The sequence below is a fragment of the Equus caballus genome, chromosome 21, assembly GCF_041296265.1.
Source record: "Equus caballus isolate H_3958 breed thoroughbred chromosome 21, TB-T2T, whole genome shotgun sequence".
NCBI classification, from domain to species: domain Eukaryota; kingdom Metazoa; phylum Chordata; class Mammalia; order Perissodactyla; family Equidae; genus Equus; species Equus caballus.
In genome coordinates, this window is record NC_091704.1 from 47221372 (window position 1) to 47246794 (window position 25423).

General features: G+C 42.9%; 1 protein-coding gene across 13 annotated transcripts in view; it reads right to left on the reverse strand.

The window, feature by feature from the left end:
• PDZD2 (PDZ domain containing 2) overlaps positions 1–25423 on the reverse strand; it is a 346617-nt gene that overhangs the window by 204230 nt on the left and 116964 nt on the right. For all 13 annotated transcript variants that reach the window (XM_023625798.2, XM_070246357.1, XM_023625802.2 and 10 more), the window contains one exon: positions 22086–22926. In XM_023625798.2, the coding sequence (XP_023481566.2) occupies positions 22086–22561 (476 nt within the window). In that variant the 5' untranslated portion in view covers positions 22562–22926. The remainder of the gene's footprint in view (positions 1–22085; positions 22927–25423) is intronic.

Genomic DNA, 25423 nt, shown 5'->3' on the forward strand with positions numbered 1-25423 from the left:
CAGAAAAAGGCTGACCCTGTGCCTTTTTCTTTATGTATGTTATACTTCAAAAAACACCAGGTTTATTGGAGGAAGCCCTCTGGAATGACAGAATGAGGACTTCTAAAAACCCACTCCTCCATAAAATCAACAAGAATACTGGAAAAAATTATCGAACGCAACTTTTTCAGAACTCTGGAAATTAACAGAGGCTGGAAGCAGACTAAGAAGCACTTATTCAAGAAAAATGGCTGAACCTCAGTAAGCACAGTGAGTTTTGTGGCATTTTAACTTATACTATTACCACCCCTTTCTCTCCAGCTCCACATAGCCTTGAAAACCAAGAGCCTCATAACTATGGTAACTGTGGAAACAAGCAGCCTAGCTGCCACTGACTCAGAACAAGTTTAAAGGTCCTCAGCAGACCTATCCCCAGAGAACTGTCAGTATCTGACCTACCTGGCAGCTCTCTGAAAAGCTCCGTTTTCAGGACTTATCTTTATTTGACTTGATTCAGAGTTGACTCTCTACAAGTACAGCCTTATCCCTAGGTCATTTGTTGAAAACAATCAGTGACAATTGTTTAACATGTGTAGCTACCTGAGAAAGTATTTGCAAATCATTTATTTGATGAGGGACTTGTATCTAGAATATATGAAGAACTTACAACTCAACAACAAATAAGGGCAACTGATACAATCTAAAAATGGGTAAGGGATTGAAGTAGGCACTTTCCCAAAGATATACAAACACCCAAAAGCACATGAAAAGGTGCTCAACATTAGTCATCAGGGAATGCAAATCAAAACCACAATGAGATACCACTTCACACCCACTAGGATGGCTGTAATAATAAAGAGAAATAACAAGTGTTGGTGAGAATGTGAAGAAATTAGGACCTTCATACACTGCTGGTGGGAAAGTAAAATGGTACAGCCCTTTTGGAACCCAGTTTGGCAGTTCCCCAAAAAGTTAGAGTATGGTAACATGTAGAGTTACCACATGACCATCATTTCCATTCCTAGGCATACACCCAAAAGAACTGAATACATATGTCTATACTCAGACTTGTACACCAATGCTTGCAGCAGCATTATTTATAATAGTTAAAAAGTGGAAATGACCCAAATGCCTATCAATTGATGGATGCTTAAACAAATGTGGTATACTCATACTGTGAAATACTATTTGGCAACATAAAGGAGTGAAGTTCTGTAACATGCTACAACATGGATGTACATTGAAAGCATTATGCTAAGTAAAAGAAGCCAGTCACAAAAGACCACACACCAAAAAGTCCAGAATAGGCAAATCTACAGAGACAGAAAGTAGATTAGTGGTTGCCGGGGCTAGGGGAAGCAGGAAGTGGGGAATGACTGGTAATGAGTATGGGGCTTCTTTTTAGAAGGATGAAAAAGGTTTCTAAAAATGGATATTGATCTTCAACTCTGTGAATATATAAAACCATTTGATTGTATATTTTAAAAGGGCGAATTTTATAGTACGTGAATTATATCTCAATAAAGCTGTTATAAAACAAGAAAGTTTACTTTAAAAATTCCTTCATATTGTTATTAATCACATTACCCTACCCCAAGGGTAAGGCAGTTTTCCAAGGTGTGGATGCCAGCCGCATAAAATCAGGGATGTTGTATGTCTTGTACACCAGTATTTCTCTAATATGTAGAACCAGGGCCAAAACACAGTAGATGGTCAATAGATATCCTTATATGAATAAAAAAGTGGAGAGATTAAGAAACTGCCTAGAGACAGATTTCCTGATTGCCAGTTCTTCCCCTCCACAGTGGACAGGGGTGGAAGACAGAAATCACAAATAAGGAGCTTGAGGTGCCCTGGTCAGGTTGTTGCTTACCAAATTATTACTGTCCACTCCTTATAGGGGAAGAGACATGCTTCCTCTTTGGGATGGAGGTGCTATTAGGACAGACATATCTGTGGGATGGGTATTAACTGACAAAGCAGCCCAGCAAAAAGAACTCAGGACTTGGAGGCAGGTAAACCTCAGCTCAGTTTCAGGCTCTGTCCCTTAGCAGGTATGTTTACCTAATCTTTCTTAGCCGAAATTTCCTCATCTCTTAAGGAAGATAATAATACTAACCTCTTACCTCATAGGGCTGTTGTAAGAATTAAATGAGAAGAATATATGTAAGGCTTCTGGCTCCCAAGGACATTTGGTAAATATTTTTATTGACATTGATAACATCTAATGAACAAACAGAGTTTCCAAATATCTTGTAAAAACAATAAAGGAAACAGAGATGGGCCAATAGTTGTGTTTAGACCTCTCAGAGGCCCCGCAAAGTTCTAGAACCTCATTCCTACGCTCCCAACATGGTGGCATTAAGCCAGGTAGAGAAAAGCAATAACTCCTCCCTTACCACAGTCCCACTCGGTAGCAGCCATCAGCCTGGCTTGAAACCAACACAGTGACCTGGGGAAGGTGTGGTGCTAAAAGGTATGAGCAGGAAAGACCTCACCCTTGGGAGACAAGAGGGACACAGCTAATTTATACCCGTTAACCAAATACATCGTCCCATTTCTCCCCCACCCCGTTTTATAAAGGTGCCATATTTAATTCCTTGTTTTTCTCATTAAAAAGGAATATATGCCAGTAAAAATGCAAATTATGTCCAAATACATAACGTAGAGGAGGGCCAGTTGAGCTTGAACTGGTTCCTATCAGAAGATGTAACCTCATTAAAAGAGAAAAAAACCTTTCATTTTGCTTGACACCTGTTACTAATGTACCTGTAGAAACAAGTTATAACGCTAGAGAATAATCTATAATTGCCGAGAAGAATTGTGCTTAAGATAAAATTTACGGAAAGCAACCAGCGCAGCGGCTAGCACATTGTAAGTACTCAGTAAATGGTAACTATTTCGTCAACCGCCCTTTTCTTAAACACTCTGGATAGCCTATGTGCGCGAGCATGGGATAAACCTAATTGAATAGTGCCCTCCAGAGGCCACTGGGAACTCAACTGTGCTGACAGTGGAAAGTCTGGAAAAAGACCAAAAAGAAACACAATTTAATTTTCTTTCACATTTCCGCGGAGTCGGCGCTCAAGCTTGGTGTCCTAGGACTTATTAGACCCTGACTGATTTGTCACCAGCTGCAGCCTTTCGGCCAGGGCTTATGTGTGTACAGGGGATCCTTTGTGCGGACGTGGAAATCGAGTGGAAACAGGTCCAGTCAGGTGCTGTGGGAACGGGTGCTGGGAACTGCAAGGTCCCTAAGGCCATGGAAGCTCCTGTTCCATCCCTCTGTCTCTGGGGACATTGTCCCTTGGCCCTGCTCCTTTCTGCATGTCCACTCTGTGTTCCTCTAAAAGGACCAGCTTCCTCTTGATGTCTGCCCTTTTGTGACTTCAGGCCTGTGGCTCTGGCTCTCCCTGGATGTGATTCTGGACCTGACTCCGTTTGACACTTCAGCTCCTCTCAAATAGCTAAGCAGCTTGTCCTCTCACTGGCTTGATTCCAAATTCCCAGGAGACAACATAGGTTACCAGTCAAATCGAGTGGCTGGATTTAGTTTATCCATCTCTGGTGGATGGCCAGTGTGTGGAGGCAGGGGTGTGTGTGTGTATGTGTGTGTGTGTGCGCGCGCGTGCGCGCACACACTCAGGGCAAGGGAGACAGGGCCGGGGACACATGGTACCAAACAAATTTAGCACATATAGAACATACAGAACTGTGGGAAGCATGTCAAAGAGTCTATTCTTTTGAATAACAATGAGCTAATATTTATAGAGTTTGCCATGCACCCTACTGAAAGCTTCATAAACATCATCTCATTTAATCCTCACAACCCTCCAATAAAATTTGATCCTATCATCTCCCACCTTCAGAAGTAACTGCTGATAACATTTGTGTATCTTTCAGTAATTTATCCAATGCATTTTATTCCCATTTTAAAGATGAGGGAACTGAGGCTTAGAGAGGTTGAGCCAAGATTTAAGCCAAAGCAGTCTGATTCTGAAGCCTGGCTGTTAACCACCAACCCCACCTTGCCTCCCAATGCAGCCCCTAGGGCAAGGTAGATAACACTGCTGATAGAGAAGAAACACCAGATTTGGTTTTGTTCTCAGGGAGTTTATAATCTGATTAGGGGGAAATGAGATTTACACATGTGAAACAATTAGTAAAAGACATGAACGTGATTAAGTACTAAATTGTGTGTGGCCATTGTATTAATTTTCTGTTGTTGTGTAACAAATGACCACAAATATGGAGGCTTTGGGGAAATGCCTATTTCTTAGCTTGCTGTTCGGTAGGTCAGACGCACAGCACCACACGGTGGGGTTCTCTGCTCAGTGTTCATGAGATTGACATCATGCTGTTGGCTGGGGCTGCCAACAATCTCATTTGGGGCTCCGGACCTCTTCCAAGCTCACTGGTTGTTGGCAGAGTTCAGTTCTTTGCAGGTTTAGGACGGAGGTCCCCATTTTCCTGCTAGTGGACTAAGACTGCTCTTAGCTCCTGGAGGTGGCACCTTTCCGTCACCACTTCACAGCGTGGATATTTGCTGTCCTCCAGGTCAGCTGGAGCACGTCTCCCTGACTGCCCCTTTTGCTACCAGCCAGAGAAAATTCTGCTTCTAAAGGGCTCATGTGATTAGGTCAGGCCCACCCAGATAATCTCCCTTTCTTAAAGTCAACTATGCCTTATGACATAACCACCATCATGGAGTAAAAGCCATCAAATTCACAGTCCTGGGGGTCATACAGGGCATGTACAAGGTGGGAGCATGTGGAATCCTGGGTGCCATCTTAGAACCTGCCTACTACGGCCATAGAAACAAACCGTGTGTGTGTGCAGATCACAGGTGTTCCCAGGACGCAGAGAAGGAAAGATTTCATGGCAGGGATTTGAACTGGGCCTTGAAGGATGGACCACACTGGAAAAGACAGTGTACCCCTGAGATGGGCCTTGAAACTCAACACCATGACTCAAGATAATTAATTCTTAATGGGTAAGAATTTCAAATAATATCAGAAAAAGTTTCAGCACTGAGACAGAGGAGGGAACCAGCACTACTAGATGTTACACATGATCAAACTACTGTGTGATGAGCATAAAAATAGACATATAGATCAGAAGAATAACACGGAACATCCAGAAATAGAAATGTATGTATATGTGTATGTATCAGAACAAATCAAGCCTCACAAATTAATTGAGGAAAATTAAGTATTGATAAATAGTGTTTGGATAATTACACAGCAATTTAGAAAAACATAGATATAAAATTTCCACTATACATCAAAATAAATGCCAGCTGAATTAAAATTTAAATTATAAAGATATTTAAAATATAATCACGAAGATTGGTAGAAGAGAGTTTCAGGTCTTTAGGACGATGGCAACCTCCTAAGATTTGAAGCAGTGAAAAGAAAATTACAAAGAAAAAACCTCAAACTTACCTATAGAAACAGTTAAAACTTCTGCACAGTAATAACAATCTATTAAAAGATTAAGGGGGATTTTAACCACATAAGGCAAAAAGATTAAGAGCTGTAACATCTAAATGCATATTCTAATGCTGAAGATTAAGACTCCAACAGATAGTGGACAAAAGACAGGAATAGATGTTTTAGACAACAGGTAAAATAAAATAGGCAAAAAAAACCCCTAGAGGAAATGGTCAAACTCCCTGATGAAATAATGCAAATTAAAACCATAAAAGTGGGCCATAATTCTATCCATTAAACATAATTTTAAATTATGATAACCAATCCTGAAATGGTCCTTACACTGGCACTGATGTATTTTTACTAAGTGTGTAATTTGGTAAAACCATTTGTGAAAAGCAATTTGGCAAAATGTTCTTTGACACAGTACCTTCATTCCAGGAAATGTGTTCCAAGAGCATGATTCAAAAGGAAAAAAAGCATGGTCACAGCATTTTAAAGATTTTATTTTTTTTCCTTTTTCTCCCCAAAGCCCCCCAGTACATAGCTGTCTATTCTTTGTTGTGGGTCCTTCTAGTTGTGGCATGTGGGACGCTGCCTCAGCGTGGTTTGATGAGCAGTGCCATGTCCGTGCACAGGATTCGAACCGACAAAACACTGGGCCGCCTGCAGCAGAGCATGCAAACTTAACCACTCGGCCACGGGGCCAGCCCCAGTCATAGCATTTTAAATGCAGTGTTATGCACAGTATTGAAAACTAGGAATCACAGAAAAAGTATGCTTACTTAAATTATCATTGATGATTATGCCTATCAAGACTATTTAATAAGGTGGAACATGCCTGAATGTGTTAAGTGAAACGGGATAATACAGAATTCTGTGTATAGTATGGTTCAATGTTTTACAAGTATTCCTATGGTATTGGTGAAGCTGTGAAAAAAAGCACTTTTATATACTGTCAGTGGGGATACAAAATAGTGTAACCTCTTAGGTGAAGCAATGTGCAATATGAGTAAAAAATTAAACACATGATTTGTTTGAGATTTCCACTTCTGGAAATGTGTCCTTCATATAAATGTATCTGTACATTTATGTACAGTACATAAAGACACAAGAACATAAAATTTCTGCAGAATTATTGACACAGCAAAAAAGACTGTACAATGAAAATGCCCATCAATTGATGACTGATTAAATAAATCACATTAGAACCCTTTGGTGATGGGGCTGGCCCAGTGGCCAAGTGGTTAAGTTCACGTGCTCTGCTTTGGCAGCCTGCAGTTTCACTGGTTTGGATCCTGGACATGGACATGGCACTGCTCATCAAGCCATGTTGAGGGGGTGTCCCACATAGCACAAGCAGAAGGACCTACAACTAGAATATACAACTATGTCCTCGGGTCGGGGGGCAGGGGGGATCTTTTGGGAGAAGAAGAAGAGGAGGAAAAAAAAAGATTGGCAACGCATGCTACCTCAGATGTCAATCTTAAAAAAAAAATAAAGAAAAAGAATGCTTTGGCGGAATATTATACAGCTGCTAAAAAGAATGAGAGAGAAAGTGATGTGTTCTTCTGATATGAAGCAATCTCCAAGTTTTTTTTTTGAGGAAGATTAGCCCTGAGCTAACATCTCCTGCCAATCCTCCTTTTTTTTGCTGAGGAAGACTGGCCCTGAGCTCTCATCTGTGCCCATCTTCCTCCACTTTATATATGGGACACCTACCATAGTATGGTGTGCCAAGTGGTGCCATGTCCGCACCCGGGATCCGAACCGGTGAACCCCGGGCTGCCGAAGTGGAAGGTGCGCACTTAACCGCTGCACCACCAGGCCAGCCCCTAAGATAAGTTAAAAAAAAAAAAGATGCAGAATAGTGTGAATAGTGTGCCCCCATTTGTGTAAAAGAGAAATAACACAGGGAACTTGTGTATGCTTAGAGAATTCTTGGAAAGATACCTCCAAAATGGTAACAAAGTGGGGCTCAGGGGTGCAGCTGATGGTAGTGACTAGAGAGTGGGGTCTGAATGGAGGAGACTCGTCGCTCACTCTCCTTCCGTTCCATTCGAACACTTTCCCATGTACATGCATTACTTTCCAATAGAAATTATAGTTAAGAAAGGTAGTTTGAAAAATACATATTGCAGATGAACACAGATGAGATGGAAATAGTCAAATTAAATCTGTTGAGTTAGCTTGGTGGAGCTATATTCGCATAGTCACAAATTAGATAGTAACATAGGAAAATTAAATTAATTAAGAATTAGTGTAGTAGAATTGCCAAGTCATTCTTTCCTTTAAAATGTTATTTCAATGTTTTAATGTTGCTACTGAAATAAATAATGATTAGTGTTGGGGAGGACCTGGGTACCTGAGGAATTAAGTAATAGCTTTATAAATATGTTGCTCTGAAATGAAGACTAATGAACCAAAGGGAGCTTGCAAAATGGTCCAGGGAGCCAGCAGTTAGCAAGAGGACTGACAGGAGGGGAGCCAGTGTGTCTGTGCTCAGTGGGATGGCTGACCAGGACATACCAGGGTCACCTAGAAAGCAAGTGATAAAGAATCGGGAGAGCTTAGGAAGAGGGTCCAGCCTGCAGAGCCCAAGGAAACCCGCCCTCTGGCGAGCCAGCGGAGGAGGAGTGGTGGGCACAGGCTTGACAGAAAACACCTACATCCCACAAATCTCAAATGAGACATTTCCTTAGGAGGACAGGGCTAACCTCTCTACCTGTGAGATGACTACGCTAGAAATTTGGATTTCTTGTGTCTCTCAGTAAAAAAAAGATTTGAGCATCCACCTCCAATACATGCACATTTATTTATTTATTTTCTTTTCAATTGTTTTTTTTTTTCTTTTTTTTGAGGAAGGTTAGCTTTGAGCTAACATCCACTGCCAATCCTTCTCTTTTTGTGGAGGAAGACTGGCCCCAAGCTAACGTCCGTGCCCATCTTCCTCTACTTTGTATGTGGGATGCCTGCCACAGCATGGCCTGACAAGTGGTGCATAGGTCCATACCCGGGATCTGAACTGGCAAACCCTGGGCCGCCTAAGCGGGACATGCAAACTTAATCACTGCACCACTGGGCCAGCCCCAACATGTACATTTATTTATTTGATGCATGAATGTACTGTCGTACTAACACAATATATATGCACTATAAAACATAGGAAACAGGTATTTTAAAAAGATACACTTAACATGAAGTGCTTAATATTTTAAAATCCTTTTTCACTTTTTTTTTTAGGAAGATTAGCCCTGAGCTAACATCTGCTGCCAATCCTCCTCTTTTTGCTGAGGAAGACTGGCCCTGAGCTAACATCCGTGCCCATCTTCCTCTATTTTATATGTGGGACACCTGCCACAGCATGGCTTGCCAAGCAGTGCCACGTCCGCACCTGGGATCTGAACCGGCAAACCCTGGGCTGCCAAAGCAGAACATGCGAACTTAACTGCTGTGCCACTGGGCTGGCCCCTTTTTTTACTTTTATTAAAATAAATTATATAAAGTGAATATTATTTTTAGGAAAAGCTATATAGTTAAATATACTGCAAGGTCTTCAAAAACTTGACTTACTTTGGGATGCGATAGTTCACAAGTATGACTTGAAGTTCAGAACAAATGGATGTTGGTTTGAAGGGCTGCCATAGTTGAAGATATCTCACAAGGATACGTGGATCCAAATGGTAGAAGGACATTAGCGGCAGCATTTAATCAATCATAATATTCATTTTCCAACCCTATCCACCACTTGTACAAAGGTTTTGGTTGAAACTTCATGTTAATTTTCAACTTGGTTGAGTTTTTCTTACAAAGTCATTGAAAGGTAGTGTCTTTAAAAATAGTTTTCTTTTTTGTTTTGGCTGAGGAAGATTTGCCCTGAGCTAACATCTGTTGCCAATCCTCCTCTTTTTGTATGTGAGCCGCCATGACAGCATGGCCACTGACAGACGAGTGACGTAGATCCGTGCCTGGGAACCAAACCTCAGCAATGGAAGCAGAGCATGCCAAACTTAACCACTAGGCCACCGGGCTGGCCCTTAAAACAGTTTGTAACATATAAGTTCTTTAAAATTCTTTGGAGGATTTTAAAAATAGAAAATTTTGTTCTTACGATTTCGAATGTGCCTATAAAACTTTTTGTTGACAAACACCAATTCTGCAAAAAAAAAAAAAGTCATGTAAGTATGGAAACATTTCCAGAAATTCATTTTGAAATGCTCTCTCCATAGCATGAGTTTCTCTAATAGTAGTTACTTTCTTATGCACTGTTAGAACATCATCTTTACCTTGGAGAGACAGGTTACGCATGTTGTTGTTGTTTGCAGAAATACCCTCCAGGAAGCAGGTCGCTGAAAACCACTTGTTTTCAGAGAGGGGGCAAATTTGAAACACTTGCCTTCTTTGTAGAAGAAAAAACACACAGTCATCTGTAAGTTTCATTACTCTAAGTGCTGTGCCTCAAAACAAACATCAGACCTCTAATAGTGAACATTTCATGATCATTCCCCATCTTATTATAGAGAAGAGTAAAAATTCTACTAATTTTAAAGGTCTTATTTTTATAAAATTAACCATACTGATGACATCCCTTAGCATTTTTGGGACTTCGGTGCTTAGCTTCTTTGTTGCATTAACTTTCCGAGGACCAACGTGGTGAATCAATTTCATGTTCTAGCCTATTTTTGTAACCTTACTCTGAATTCTTTTTTATTCTAGTCAAAGCAGCTGTTACCTTACATAATTTTCCCATAAAGCATTATTTTAACTAACGATGTCATTGACTTTGGAAAATACATCTTTTCTGGTATCTCTTTCCTTTAGTGACTCACAAATAAGTAGGTGTTCTATTTCATTATTGAAACAGAATCAAGCAAACACCCTTATTTGGAACATGCAAGAAATAGCAGTACTTTCCTCCAACTGCATAGCAAACCTCCCACACTGCATACTGTTTCTTTAAAACTTCAGCAATGTTTCTGTGCATCTTCCAATACAATTTGCTGACTAAAATTTGCAGCTACGTTGTTTTCCATGTATTGTATTAGCTATTCTTACTGCATCAGGAAGAATGAGTGTTTTCCTAATGATATACGAATTTTTGCCTTAAGCAATTAAGTAAAAATAAATTCCAAATAGGCTCTTAAATATTCAGTTTAGTAAAATTCTGGACTGCATTTAGTATTGCATAATTTTAAACACTGCTAAAAGATTTCAAACTATTTATATTCATGTTGCAGATATTTAGATTTTAAATATCTTGCTAATTATGATGGCCCTATACCATCATTAAGCATTAATTCAAGGCACAATCTATGCTTCTGGGGACGTTTTTCTTTAATAATAGAGGCTGGAAATTTCTATTTCACATAGTCTCTTGATAGCTTCAAATTCTATTTTTTTGTTGTGACTTCTTGTCAGTTTGAATAGGTTGTCATCGTTTTACCTCCTAATGTATCTGAGCACACACCAGTGGTAAGAGAAGGGTCAACTCAGCTATTTTCTTATAGTTTGCTTACATCTGCATTGATTATATTATTTTAAATCTTTTTTTCCCCTCAATAATTTTATCTGTCCATTTGGTAAAGATTAATTTAATTAAAATGAAATAATTTAATCCATAAATCTACTTCACTGAGTGAGCCTACATAAACTACAGTCCCTTGAAATAAGTCAAAAGTGAAGTAACTAGGGGCTGGCCCTGTGGCCGAGTGGTTAAGTTCGTGCACTCCACTTCGGTGGCCCAGGGTTTCGCTGGTTCGGATCCTGGGCGCAGACCTGGCACTGCTCACTAGGCCATGCTGAGGTGGCGTCCCACATAGCAGAACCAGAAGGACCCATAACTGGAATATACAACTATGTACTGCGGGGCTCTGGGGAGAAGAAGACAGACAAATAAAAAAAGAACATGGGCAACAGACGTTAGCTCAGGTGCCAATCTTTTAAAAAAAAAAAGTGCATTAACCAGTGAGGGGACTTTGTAGACCACCATTTCTTCCCTCAGGACACGTCACATACCACACAGAACATAGGACCCTCTGACACACAGACTGAATAAGGATATAAGGATTCCAGTGTCAATCCACATCTAAAATATTAGTTAAGCTAAACTTATTATTTTTATTTATTTATTTACTTTTTTTAGATTGGCACCTGTGCTAACATCTGTTGCCAATCTTCTTCTTTTTTCTTCTTCTCCCCAAAGCCCCCTGGTACATAGTTGTATATTCTAGTTGTGAGTGCTTCTGGTTGTGCTAAACTTCTTATTTTTTTAAGATAAAAAAAATACATCTTGGGATATCAATAATTTTTTCCCTCAGCCCGTGGATCTTCTTGGGCGTCCCACTTGGGTGACTGCCATTCCAGTCCTCTCTGCCCATTCTGCTGGGTCAGGCAAGGACTTCACAGGAATGGATATCTGGACTAAATAAAACCTTTGAGTCAGGAAAAAACCTCAAGACTTGCCATGCAATTCAAGAGAGACTTGCAATCAACGGGGTTTGAATTTTTAAGGACACCTAGCCCCTCCTCCTCCCATAATAGTTCAGGCTTCCTGCAGGGACATTTGTGAAAATATACCTGTGATCCCAAAGGTCAAAAATTTCCTAAGAAATCCCAGCCTATCTAAATGGACTCACCTTCGAGTCCCCCCTTAAGGCTGAGCAAACACACAATTCAGCTATGGAAAGAGCCCAGCTCTCCATCTCCCGTCCCTCCCCAAAGGAAATGGCTAAATTTAAGTCCTAGAGACATTGTAAAGGACAGCATCATCCTTTTTCTGGTGCCGAAAGAGCCCTGAACGAGTAACTGTGAAATGACTCAGTTATTAGACCATCACCGATGCCCCTGCATCCAGGTTTCTGGGCTTGGAGTTACAAAGAACCCAGATACTCACACCGCTGAGTGTTGTCTATACATTTCAACATTGATAAACTGGGTCATCCAAAAAGCCACCAGTGTCACATCTTCATAACCATTTTATATATTGTGTAACTTAAACTCACACCCTCAAAATCTTTGGAGGGATGGGGCCGCCTGGTGGTGCAGTGATTAAGTGCACACGTTCCACTTTGGCAGCCCGGGGTTTGCCGGTTCGGATCCCGGGTGCGGACATGGCACCACTTGGCAAGCCATGCTGTGGCAGGCGTCCCACACATAAAGTAGAGGAAAATGGGCACGGATGTTAGCTCAGGGCCAGTCTTCCTCAGCAAAAAGAGGAGGATTGGCAGCAGATGTTAGCTCAGGGCTAATCTTCCTCAAACAAACAAACAAAATCTTTGGAGGGAGATAATATTTCAAAGAATCCCATGAAGAAATCTATATAACTGTTTAAAACCCATGTTTTATTACAAATTGCACAAAAGAGAGATATATATACTTGGGTCCTGAAAATATTAGATTTTTATCCCCTCCTGAAGGAGGCAGCAAGCCATAGTTGAACACCAAAAGACAGGGATTCAAGTCTTTTAACCTCTGTGCTTGGCAAACAGGTTAATTATGAACATCTGAGCCAGGCCATGCGGTTACCTGCCTCTGCTTCAGAAGACTGACAGGGGGACAATGGCCGAAACAGGTGTCAAAACTCGGAACTCAATGACCTTTCAGAAAAGAAAATCTCGAGAGTCATTTGAGGCACCTGGTGCCCAAACCGAGAGAATAAAAATGCTTATCACTTATTTAATACCTGGACGTAAAAAATGAAGTAGAAGTTAAGAAATAGCTGAAAATGGCCCGGGAGTGACCATAGAGAGGAGAAGGGCATGAAGTCAGGCCGGTAGTACTATAATCACACTAAGATGCTTTTATCATTTTTCTCTTTATGGTTTACAATTACAATTACGACAATTCCCGAAAGTAATGCTAAAAGTTTCAAAGCGAGTGTCTTAAGTGGGAGATTTGGGTTTTCCATCTCCCATGGCTGAAGTCAATCACCAAGCAGTGGCTCTGATGGGGGTACCAGAGGAGAAGCAGGTCACTGGGATGAAATTAAAGAGCATCTCTGGATGGAGCTCTGCATCCTCAACCCCTTTAACTCATGGAAAGTGGCTCCTTTTATGTAATCTCTTCCCTCATAAGAACAAGCAGGACCCTGAAAAGCCACTCTGTAAATGGCTCTGAACATTACCTGTAGGCTGTGACTGAAGACATACCAAAGTTGTCAGTTTTCTGAAAGAACCCACCACATTGCCCTGCTATTCACACTTTCCTTAAGGCTGTCTGATTTCAGGAGGCTTGAATTGGACTGGGGAAGGACAACTTCCCTCCACCATCCATCACAAAGAACTCAGCGCAGTGGGTTTATCAGATCAGCTGCTCACCAACTTGTGGGAGACCTGAGGGCCAGGGCTGCGAGTGTTAGGAGAGGATGCCATGGGGGGACCAAACAGGGCACCTCCCAGGGGCAGCAGGAGGCCACCAGGCACCCAGAGGAGGAGGATGGTGCCTGAGTCACTTTCTGCTCAGGGATGGCCCAGATGTTGCCATTCTAGAGAGAGCTGTGAGGGCCGAGAACATCATCCTAACAGCACAGTTGAGAGCCCACACAGCCTAACGAATAACAGACTTGGCTAAAACTCCCAGCACTTTCTCTCCCTGTGCTTGACTTCAACCACAAGATGGCAGACGACGGTGAAAGATCCTCCACAGCCTAGTCCAGAGAGCGCTCTGCAAAGCTGAGGGAAAGCAAGCTCCCACTGTCCATTCCAATGGCCATCAGTTATACTTTTAGCTGCTATCAGATAAACTCCTGTTGAGAAGGAAGGTTCTAGATGTAATTACCATCCATTTAGAGAATGGATATAGGAAAATATGTAGAGAATATGTAGAAAAACTTGATTATCTATTCGTTTTTGTTGTCAACAGTAAACTGGTTGACAAAAAATCCTAATTTCATTGGTTAATATCCACGGTGTTGGAGAAAAAGTTCTAGAATTTGCATCAGAGGTCCCAAATTCCAGTCCTTGCTCTTCTCTTAAGAAAATACTTGACCTAGGGAAACCACCTCTCAGAGCCTCGGTTTCCTCCTTGGTACAATGAGGAAATAGGACTTGAATGAACTCTGGGATACCTTCCAGAAACCAAGTCATGAAATGAAACAGCATGTGGGGAAAGCAGGCTGAGAAGAATGAAGTGGGCACAAATGTAAGGCCCTGTAATGCCTCATTTCCATGGCATCCTTGGGGAATGGGCTGTTCCACATGACGAGTTTTCCAGATAATTGAATTTTAAATGCTGAAACTTGTTTTCCTTTTAACCTTCTGTAATGGAAATCTTTCTAAAGTGTATTACACGCTTCTCTGGCTTCTTAAATGGCAACTTGAATATAATTTAACCTTTCCTGAATGTCTCTAGGTCACCATGATGACCACCTCTTACTATATACACAGTCCTGAATAGAGTGCCGGGTGCCATTGGTTGTATCCAGGTAGGTAGAACCCTCATGCTAAATGACCCCAGAGACTATATTATAAAGCTATAATTGGCAATTCTACCTCTCTGCGATCTCCTCCATCACTACCTGCAGTCATTTCTCTCAGTAACACCTTCTAGCAGCCTCTTGACACTCTGTTTAAAATCTGCTGAAACCTAGAGAGAACTCAAGGTTGCCATGGGTAACCAGAGTCTGAGCTTGTAACAACCCTAAATTTAATTTTACACACAGTTTAAAGGCAATGGGTACTGTGCTGAAGGTTACTTCTGGCCAGGCCTGATATTCAGCTAGTCTGCCCAGTATGTAAGGTAACGCTCCTGTACTAGTTGGCCAATTGTCCTGGGCCTCCCGGGCCCTGCTGCCAGCTCAGCACCCTGGCCCCTCTCCTGGGACCACACAGACTTCTCACACTCCAGTAACTCAAAGGTGCAGTCTGGCCCTGTGGGCTCCACGACCCTGTTCCTGCATGTGCCGGCATCCTTGCTCATCGGCTGGTACCCATGCCATACTGGTTGCTCAGTATCTGAATATCACCCCAGTTTCTGAGCTGAAGGTTATTCTCATACCTGCTGAGTGAGTTGCCAGAGTTTCAGGCTTTTCTCTGTCCCTCAAACTCAAAGGCCTGTTCTCAGTTGCATGCTGTGCCCTGGGTTCAGGTCACCGGAGGCCGACCAGGAAGAGCGTTAAAAGCTACCTTTGATAGAACATCTACTGTGTGCCAGATGTCTACTCAGTACATTAAGTAAATCATCTTATCTCATCCACTAAATGGCCCTATTGGGGAAATAGCATCAACCTCCCGTGGCTGAGGTAACTTGCCCACAGTCACATGGCCAATAAGCAGGTCTGGAAGCCAGATCCATCTCTCCGAGGCCCGTGTTCTTTATACTATGCTCTGCTCACGTTTATTAATATACAGAGAAGTCCAGTCAAGGTTCACATCCTGAAAAACACATTTTAAGTGAAACATGGGCCCTTTTCCTTTTCAGAAAAGGCTACTTGTTTTTGTTTTGGTGTGTGGGTTGTGTTTTAATTAATTCCACATTTTGTTACCAATTTAGAACAATCTGTCCTCAGGGAACAGATCTGGTTTACTTATAGAAAGCTAGCTGAGGGAGGGAGGAACTGGGGTTACAAAGTATTCCTTGTAGGAACTAATCTAAAAAACCTTTTCAGTTCTTCCTGCACAAAACAGAAGTAAATAGAACATTCCAGAAAATCCCATCTTCCCCAGAGTAGGTATGATAGAGCTCGCAAACAAAACTTTCCTCTGTGTGTTAGCAGCCACACCTGCAAGATGGGGCACGTGACATCAAACATAACTGATATCCTTCTCCCATCACGTAAAGTTCTCTGGAAGTTCATTCCATGCTGACGATGCTGTTATCACTCAAAAGAATGCAGAGTTTCCAGAGCTACTGGGGGAGCCTGGAAGCAAATGAGGACTTCAGGAATATCAGCCAGTGAGAAGGCTGAATGGGGTCCGTAATTTTGGGACAGTCGCAGGTTTAGCTTCAGAACTGGTCCTGGAGTGTAGAAGGGTATCACACCCACGGCTCTGAATTCTCTGCTCTTTCCCCAGAGAAGAACTTTCCAAATTGACCCTAAGCTAATTTTTAAAATAAGCAAACCATGACCTCATCTTCCACATTCTGCACCTGCTCCTCCCACACTTAGCACACACGCGATTTTCAGAATGCCCTTTTCCAAAAACATCCACGGCGCTCTAAAGTTTCCAGAGTAACTCTTGTCAGGAAGGAAACTGTCTGAATAACCGACTAGCCACAGGTGACAGGGTCGATATATCACGTGTATTAGTTTGCTGGGGCTGCTATAATAAAGTACCACAAACCAAGTGGCTTAAGCAACAGAAATTTGTCTTATAGTTCTAGAGGCTAAAGATCTGAGATCAAGGTGTTGGCAGAGCCGTGCTTCCTCCGAGGTAGTAAGGAAGGATCTATTCCAGGTCTCTCACTTAGCTTCTGGTCATTCCTTGGCTTGTGGCAGCATAACTCCAATCTTCACATGGCATTCTCCCTGTGTGCATGTCTGTGTTCAAATTTACCTTTTCATAAGGACACTAGTCACAGTGGATTAGGGGCATACGACCTCATCTTATCTAATTACATCTGCGATGGCCCTATTTCCAAAACAGGCCACATTCTGAGGTATTGGGGGGTTAGGGATTCAACATAAGAATTTGGATGGGGGGACAAAATTCAACCCACAACATCACTTAAGGTAGTTTTGAATTCAAAATCAAACTCAAGAGAAGGAGCAGAATGGATCACCCAAAAGAGGGCCTTGTATTCTAATTCCAAGTGATAGCGTGGATCACTGATTGTGTTGGTGGGATGGGTGGGAAGTGAGTGTGTTGACACCTGAAATCTGCTGTCTACAAGTAAGGGTGGACACATGATCATCGAGGGGGCTGTTTGCTGAGGGACAGAGAGATCTCTACAGAACCCTAATTCCAACTCACCACTTTTCAGGACAGAATCTACTTTGGGTTGTGGAAAAATTTCTTGTTGAAGGAAACTCAGTTACAAAGAGTGAAAAGGAACATCTTGAGAATATTCAAAACACTTTAAACTTCTTAATACCTGCTCTCAAAGTGGTTCCAGTCCTAAAGCTCTGGCTTTTGCCAAAAGGATTCGAAATTAAAATTGGGCTCCCTTTTATAAGATGAGGTGGGGGGGTTTCTGTTTTCCTTGTCAGTTTGGGTAGGAGGAAGCCTTACAGTTTGTTCTAGTTATTTTCTTCCCTGGTGTCTACAATTATGCTGAGGAGGTATTTTGTGAAGCCGTAAACTATCCATGAAATTAAGCACCAGACGACGTGACAAGGACCAAAAAGTATAGCTCTGGGGCAGATCTGAGGTAGTATAGCACAGGAGTTAGGCGCACAGGCTGTGGTGGCAGATAGACCCAAGTTCAAATCTGGTTCTGCTTCATCCTTAGGAGACTCTGGTCAAGGTACATGGCCTCTCTGTGGTCAAGGATTCTCATCTAAAGCTGTCCTTTCTGGAGCCGTGGTAGGTATTCAATGAGACAGCAGATGGCAGAGTGTACACTTGTGGTAGCAACTGCTCAATAAACGATATTTCTTATAATTATTCCAGAGAATTAGGGAGTGAACCTTGAAAAATTGAGCTAGTCTCCTTCTCTTCTGTCTTGTTAACTTCTTGGCTGTTATGAGCAATGGAAGACCAGGACTCCAGGGGTCCTTGCCTCATTACTCGATTCACTTTCATGCTTCCTGAAGACCAAGCAGTGGGTCTTGGCCTTCCCCCTCTGCCCCCCCCCTCCCCGCCACATCTCAGTGGCTTCCGGGTAAACCTTCCCTTACCTGGCCCTTCACTGTCCTACACGCACACATGATTGCACCATCAGAGAAGGGAATTTCAGAGTCATGACTGTTCACTGGTAAAAAAAGTTATGTTTGGAAGATTTATTTCCTCAGTAAATCTGTGGAAAATTTCCAGAAGCCCAACGCATTAACTATATTTTCTGCATTTTTGATGCTTTGGGTTTGGGGATGTTGATCTTGGAGAGATTGCCCCTCCCAGGGCTAGCTAATTCCTGGTAGGAAATGACTCCCTGGAGAACGTGCCTTTGATATACAAACCAACCAGTCCAGAGCCCACACCCCCAACTATCTCCTTTATCAAACCCTCACATGCCAAGCCAATATTCCCCCTGTCTAAATCACCCTGGGCCAGGTACTGGACACCTGGAGACCACCCCTGTAACTCAGAGCCTGCCGAAGCGATTCAAACTATCCAATCCTAAGATTACACAGTGTAACTCCCATGCCTTGCCCACTCTTTCCCTTGATAACCCCAATAAAGGCTTTAGGCCAGGCTCTCTCTTCTTCTCCCTCTGCCTCCTGACCGACTCTGGTGCTTCCCTCCTGTTTCTAGGGATTTGTGAGTATAAACTTCTTCCTTCGTGACAGTCATTTCCATGTCTGCATGTCTTACCACACTTAATTAAAACAAATCCTGGGTATGTTTCAGACACCCAGGTATAACAATTAGTGATCCCACAGCCCTGTTCCTTGACCTTTTCTCCTATTTCCATTCCCCAAGTTCCTCAGCTTCATCTATTTCAGTCCAGATGCCAAATGGCCACACCCATCTAAATAAATATCTCTTCCTGATATGCCTGGGTGCACTGGATTGGGTACGTAGCTGGGAGTCAGAAGAAAGAGACTGAGCCTCAGCAATGCCAGCTATCAATGGTCAGGCATCAGGGGAACACCACTTCACCTCTGTGGGCTTCTGGAACAATAACACCAGCTTAAGTGGATCAAATGAAATGTCTCATAGATTTACCCTAATATGTTAACATAGGCAGCTACAGCTAACCTCCCTCCCACCTCCACTCCAGCATCCTGACACAGTTACCCAAGGTCTCAAAACTGGTTGCTGTAAGACCTGTGGACAGAACCTGGAATCCCAGACTCAGCCTACTGCTTCCTCCATCACACCATACTTGCCCCTTCCTCAGAGCTTCCATTAAAGAATCTAGTTTTGTGTTCCACCTTCACTCACGACCCTGGGCCCATCACCTTTCCATTCTTCTGTATCTTCTTTCTTTGCAAAAATGAACATCATCCTATCACTCCCTCCAACAAGTAAATTAAAATCACCAAGGAATCCTCTCCTGGTAGCTGGAAAGCCATCTCATTTCAAGGTAAGATATGCTTTCAGAGTCTGGGACAGAAAACTTTGCCTCCTAAAGACTCCATATCCTTAAGCAGGACGAGAGAAGAGCTTCCTGAATAGATAAGAGAAAATTTCTTCAGTATGGGAAGAACTTCTCCAAGATCCTAAAGATACAGCAACTTCTTGGATACAAAATTTCCTGTCTTCCAAACCACTCTTCATGTATAATCATAATTATGATGCTAATAGTTATTAAGCACTATTTACCAGACATAGGGCTAAGCCCTTTACGTGCATTAGTTCATTATTAGCCATTGGTATCAATGGTGTTATAGTTCCCATTTCACAGATGGGGAATCAGAGGCTAAGAGGGATAATTTTCCCAAGATTGACCAACTGGTAAGTGGGGGAACCTGAGGAGGGAGCGCCAGTTGTCTGGCTCCCGAGCTGGAACTCTTGACCACTATGCTCTCCCACTGGATGTTGCCTCCCTTCTCCTCCTTTTCCTTTCCATTCAAATCAGCCCTGTTTAAATCAGGCAGCTGCAAATGGTAAGGACTCCCAGGGACAGCTTTGAGAGGGCTACCTCAAGATTCATAGTGATCCCCACTAGTAACCCTAAAAGTCCAGACACTAGGGAAGAGTATTACTTTCTCAACTCCTTATAGCATCTTGAGTGCTATGGTGGTCAGCACTGCTCCTTTTCTAAGAATAATCTCTAATCCCAAATACAATCATTTCTCTTCTTGATTCTTAAAATTTACTCTCCTTGAAAATGAGCAGCTTCTGCCCCAAACTGCCAGTCAGGCACTCAGCCATTAGCCAGGAGAATCTCTTCAGTCAAAGAGGAAACCCAAAGGAAATACTGGTGAGAGTGTCTACTGAGTAGTACTCATACTTGCCAGCCAGCTCTGTGCTATGTCCTTTCCATCCACTGCCTCATTTAAACTTGGACCACACTGTATGCACCTGATGACTTCTCACTGACCCTCCACATCCACTCTCCACCGTTCTCCACCCTACTTGTGCCCCAAGAGGCTGATATGTATGGACAACATCAACGGGCTCCCTTGCCACTGGATTCTGGCTGGTTTCTGCCAATGGAAAGCTCTGGTAGGAGACTGAAGGGAAGGATAAGATTAAAATCAAGGTATTTCTGCTCTGGCTTCCTCCCTTCAGGGTCTCCTTAGGTTAGATGTCTCCCTCACCAAAAGGTCACCATGATTCTCAAGGTGGCCTTCTCTCCATGATTCTCTCCTTCTGGGACTAGGAGCCCTTATCACAGAAGACCCTGAAAGTTTGACAAAAGTTTGCATCTCACAATATCTTCAAAATTCTCTTTTCTCAACTCTTTCATGTATACCCATCACTAAAAACTTGGTGTGTAGTAAAGGGTTAACTTGGCAGATTTGGGGTATTCAAGCCATATACATTCCATAGAAAGGACTGTCCCTTGAGTGACTCTTGGGAGGTAACCTCTAAGTCCTTTGACTATCTTGCCTGACAAGAGTGTCTTTGTATATATGGGGCTTTAGGCCATACCAGATAGTTTAAGCAAATAAGGTGATTTACGGTGGGGGCCTTGGGCCACATGGTATCAGTCTGACCTCCGGAAGGACTGGACAGTGAATAACTCAGGTCAGCTACACAGGCACCCCATGCCTAGGAGACTGGCCCTCCAATAAAAACTGTGGACACCAAGGCTCAGATGAGCTTCTCTGGTTGACCATACTCCATACATGCTGTCACACATCATTCCTGGGAGGGTTGAGCACTGTCTGTACAACTCTGCTGGGAGAAGACAACTGGAAGCTTGCACCTGGTCTCTCCTGGACTTTACTCTACGCACCTTTTATCTTTGCTGAATTTAATCTGGATCCTTTCACTGTAATAAACTATAACCCTGAGCATAACAGCTTTTCTGAATTCTATGAGTCCTTCTAGTGAATCATTGAAGTAGAAGGTGGTCTTAGGGACCTCATTTCACCTGGGAAACAACAAAACAGTCCAATCATAACTTACTGACATGGTGGGTGGCCACATGGGTAGAAAACAGAAATATGCTCATTCAGATGAGATCCAAGTGGATCTTTCAAGATGGGGAAACTAGGGCGGGGTGCACAGGTAGTCTGAAGACATTTCTAAACATCTCAAGGGGCTTCTGGATTGTGAGTCTGTTACTAATGTGATATGGGAAACACATTCAGGACCCAACCTTTGGTGCTCTGATTGGAGGAGAGATGCTGGGTTGAATGGGCAAGAGGGTCTAACTCAATGTGACATATCTCATACTCATGTGTCATGTACTATTTCTTTTCTTTCCAACACAAGTTTCAGGGGAAAAGGAAATACTCTGAGCCTGAGTCCTCTAAGAGAGAATGAAGCAGAAAAGAAAAATATAAATATCATGAAACATCAACTTAGAGAGTGTATATTCCCCTTTATAGGATCAATGCCATTGACACTTCCCCACAGTAGGACTCATAACCCTCTGCAGCTGCAGAGCTGATCATCAGACATAAGTGAACCACAGCATCCCACATCCAGTCCCCACACCAGCTGGAGCTCCCCCACTCACCTGGCCCCACTGACATCAACTCCGACCATCAGCTGCCCGTTCAGGGAGAGGATCTCATCCCGCAGTCGGACCTTCCCACTTTTCCCTGCCGGGCTGTTCTTCCTCAGCTCTGTAACCCAGATGCAGCCCACGTCCAGCACAGGGCCCTGGTGGGTTTTCCTCTTCTTGCCTCCTCTGCGCTTTTCACCATAGTCCCCGAAAACAGGGATGTTACCAAAACTGAGACCCACAGTCTCTGTGTCCCCCAGCTCCTTGGTGAGGTACACAGTACAGATCTCCATCCCTGGGGGGCTGTGGTCAGGTGGGACCGCACTCTCATCCACAGCAAAGTTCAGCTGGATGTACTCCTGCAGCTTCTGGATGGCCGCCTGGCAGAGCCGCTGCTCCGGCCCATCCCCACCCTCCCGCAGGCTGTTCTGCAGCCACTGGTAGAGGAGGGGCAGGTGCAGCACGGCATTGTCCTGGGTGATGGGCATGGTGCTCACTCCCGGACACCAACATCATGAGAGGACCTGCTCCTGGGGGCTGGGCCCCAAGGGGCCCCACGTCCCTTGGGAACTCTGGCTGTCATCAGCTTTACCTGTGTTCATGTTCAGGCTGGCAGACGAGCCTAAGGGACACCTACTCGAGACTGGGCTGTTTGCCTTGGCAAGAGGAGGACGAGACACAATTAGAACAACAGTGGAACAATTGCTACGCCCGGAGTGCTCAACAAGGGAAGGAAGGAAGTGTCCAAGAAGTCCTTGCTTGGTTCATTTCATAGCAGGTCCCACGCAAATGACCTGGAAATGAGGCATTCCTTCAGCAGTGACAGGGTGACCTCCTCCGGACTCATTCACATCTGGAAGAGGGAAAGACAAAAAATTCCAGTCACAACAGTGAGCCTTCTGACACAGGACATATGGCCTCTTATATCATAGAAGGACCATGTTTGCTTTTTGAGCCAGAAACCTAATGTCTCTCCCCATTCCCCAGCTGAGCTCCCTCCACTCTGTACACACAGATGCACAGACTCACATACAAATACACAAATACACATACATACACACACACAAACACCCACTCAGACAAGAAGCCTCTGGAACGCAGACCTTCTCCAGGAAGTTTCCTTATCAGCAGGGAAATGAGATGACTATTGCCAGGACAACACTCATCAAATTCACATCCAACTAGCAAGCTGTGTGACAAGACTCCTTAGAATATTGTAGAGGAGTTCTGGACATGTTTAAGAGCTTATGTGCCTAGGAAGTTAAAATCTATGTCCATTTGCCTTCATCAGCCCAACTGCATACACAGGAGGTCTCTCCATTTCAGAACTATGTTCTGACAATTCTACCAAGAGGAGGAGCCAATCAACACCACAGAGAGATTCAGGCTCTACCCTAGGACAACACCAGTCCTAAGCTTAGCCATTGGTTCCACCTTGATCACACAGATCCAGAGGGAATCACATCCCTTTGCATCCTACAGCTTTTAGCCTCCTCTCTTCTTTTCCTTTGGTAAACTGAAAGTGACCTACTCTCGGGCTAACCCAAAAGCCATCTTCTCCAAGCTTCTGGGGGAGAAGACTTGGCCCCTCCTTGGCTTGTCCTTGAACACACTGCTTACAGCGGTGATGCATTCACAGCCTGCATGGCCAGCTGCAGCAGGTGTGTCCCCTGAGAGAGCTGGCAGCAGCCTTGCCCTCTCTGAATTCTGCACAGTGCCTGGCACAGAGTAAGTCCCCCCAGTGAAAGGTTCATTGAATTCCATCGCCAATTCTCCTTCTCTACCAAGGAAAATTTTCACCTCCATCGTCTGTAAACGCAGAAAAATGACCCCTTTCATTCTCCTCTCTGAACTTCACTTTTGCCAAGACAAAGTCAATATAAACCGTGCCATCTAAGATGGAAAACATTCTCTAGCCTTCTCAGGAAGTGATTTAACAAGGAATCATAATAAATGGGAGAGGCGTCAGAAGCCATGTCAATAATAAATGACCTTATTACTCAGTAACCATAAAGAAATTTCCAATATAGTAAGTTTTGAGTTTCCAAAGAACTTGAGTGCCAGCTATTATCTGGTTCCAAATAAATCAAAAACTTAGCAAATATCATCTACATAATCACATGCCTATTAAAAAGAAATGCAAGATCAAAGAAAAGATAATCCGTACATGTACAAAAATTGAATGTCTTCTTTGGCCAAAATAAGTAACCCTTCTCACTAAAAAGTAATTCCACACAGACATATTAAAATCTTATGAATAAATCAAAACATTTTCCATCAGGGCTAACAACCTTTATGAGTCTCCATTTCCTCATCTGTAAAATGAGAAAGTTAAGCTCAATCATCTCTAAGGTTTCTCATACTCAGTGGAGAGAGAGTTCCTTAAAGACAGTGACAGTGTCTTATTCATCAGTATACTCCCTACCCCAGCACAGTGCCTGTCACCTTGTAGACTCTCGACAACCTAAAACAATTTTTCAAAGGTTCTTTAAATTAAAATTTTGATGGTCTGTAATTCGAGGTGTTAGTCACAGTTCAGACGGGTCCATAATATGAAAACAAGGTAAATATTTTGGGCAAGACGCTCTTTAAATAAGTCTGATTGAAGAAACCCAAACTTAAGACTAATAGAGAATTTTTTTCCTGATGTTAACTTGTATTTATTGAATATCAGTTAAGAACCAGGCCTTGAACCTGGCACTGGAAATAGACTGTCAAATTCCTTGGAGTTTGAAGGAATTCATAGTCTGGTGGGGAGATGCATAATTAAATGGAAACTAGTGTGTAATAAGTCTATGACAACCCTCTTAACAGAATTGACAAGGGCACGTTCTTGGAGACCACGTTCCCATAATATACTATAAGCCCCCAGCCCCTGTTGACAGATCTAGAGCTGGGCATTTCATGCAAGCTGGAACAGAGTTCTTCCCTGAGAACGGAGCACCACGACCCAGAGAGAAAGGGTCCCATTTTCTATTGTGTAGCAGGAGCTATAACTTTTGAACTAGGGGCTCTGGATGGCAATATTCTTCCTGCTGTATGAAGTGAGTAGCAAAGAAAGCTGTCTTGCCAAGAAATAAAGTTGATCAGCAGAAGGTAGAGGTGCAAGACTGGGCGGAGACAATGCTCCGGTTTCCCCATGGCATTCCTGGTCTTAGTTTCAGCCATTCTGGAGGGGGCTGCATTGCTGTCAATCTGAAAGACCCTATCAATCCTTTCAATAAATTACATTTTAAAAATTTTAGCTTAAAAAAAAAGAAAAGAGGTAAAGAAAACAAAACTAAAAAAAAAAAATTTAAACGAAAATAAACTTTACCTTGAGCTGTTTTCTGCCCTTTGCAACTCAAAAG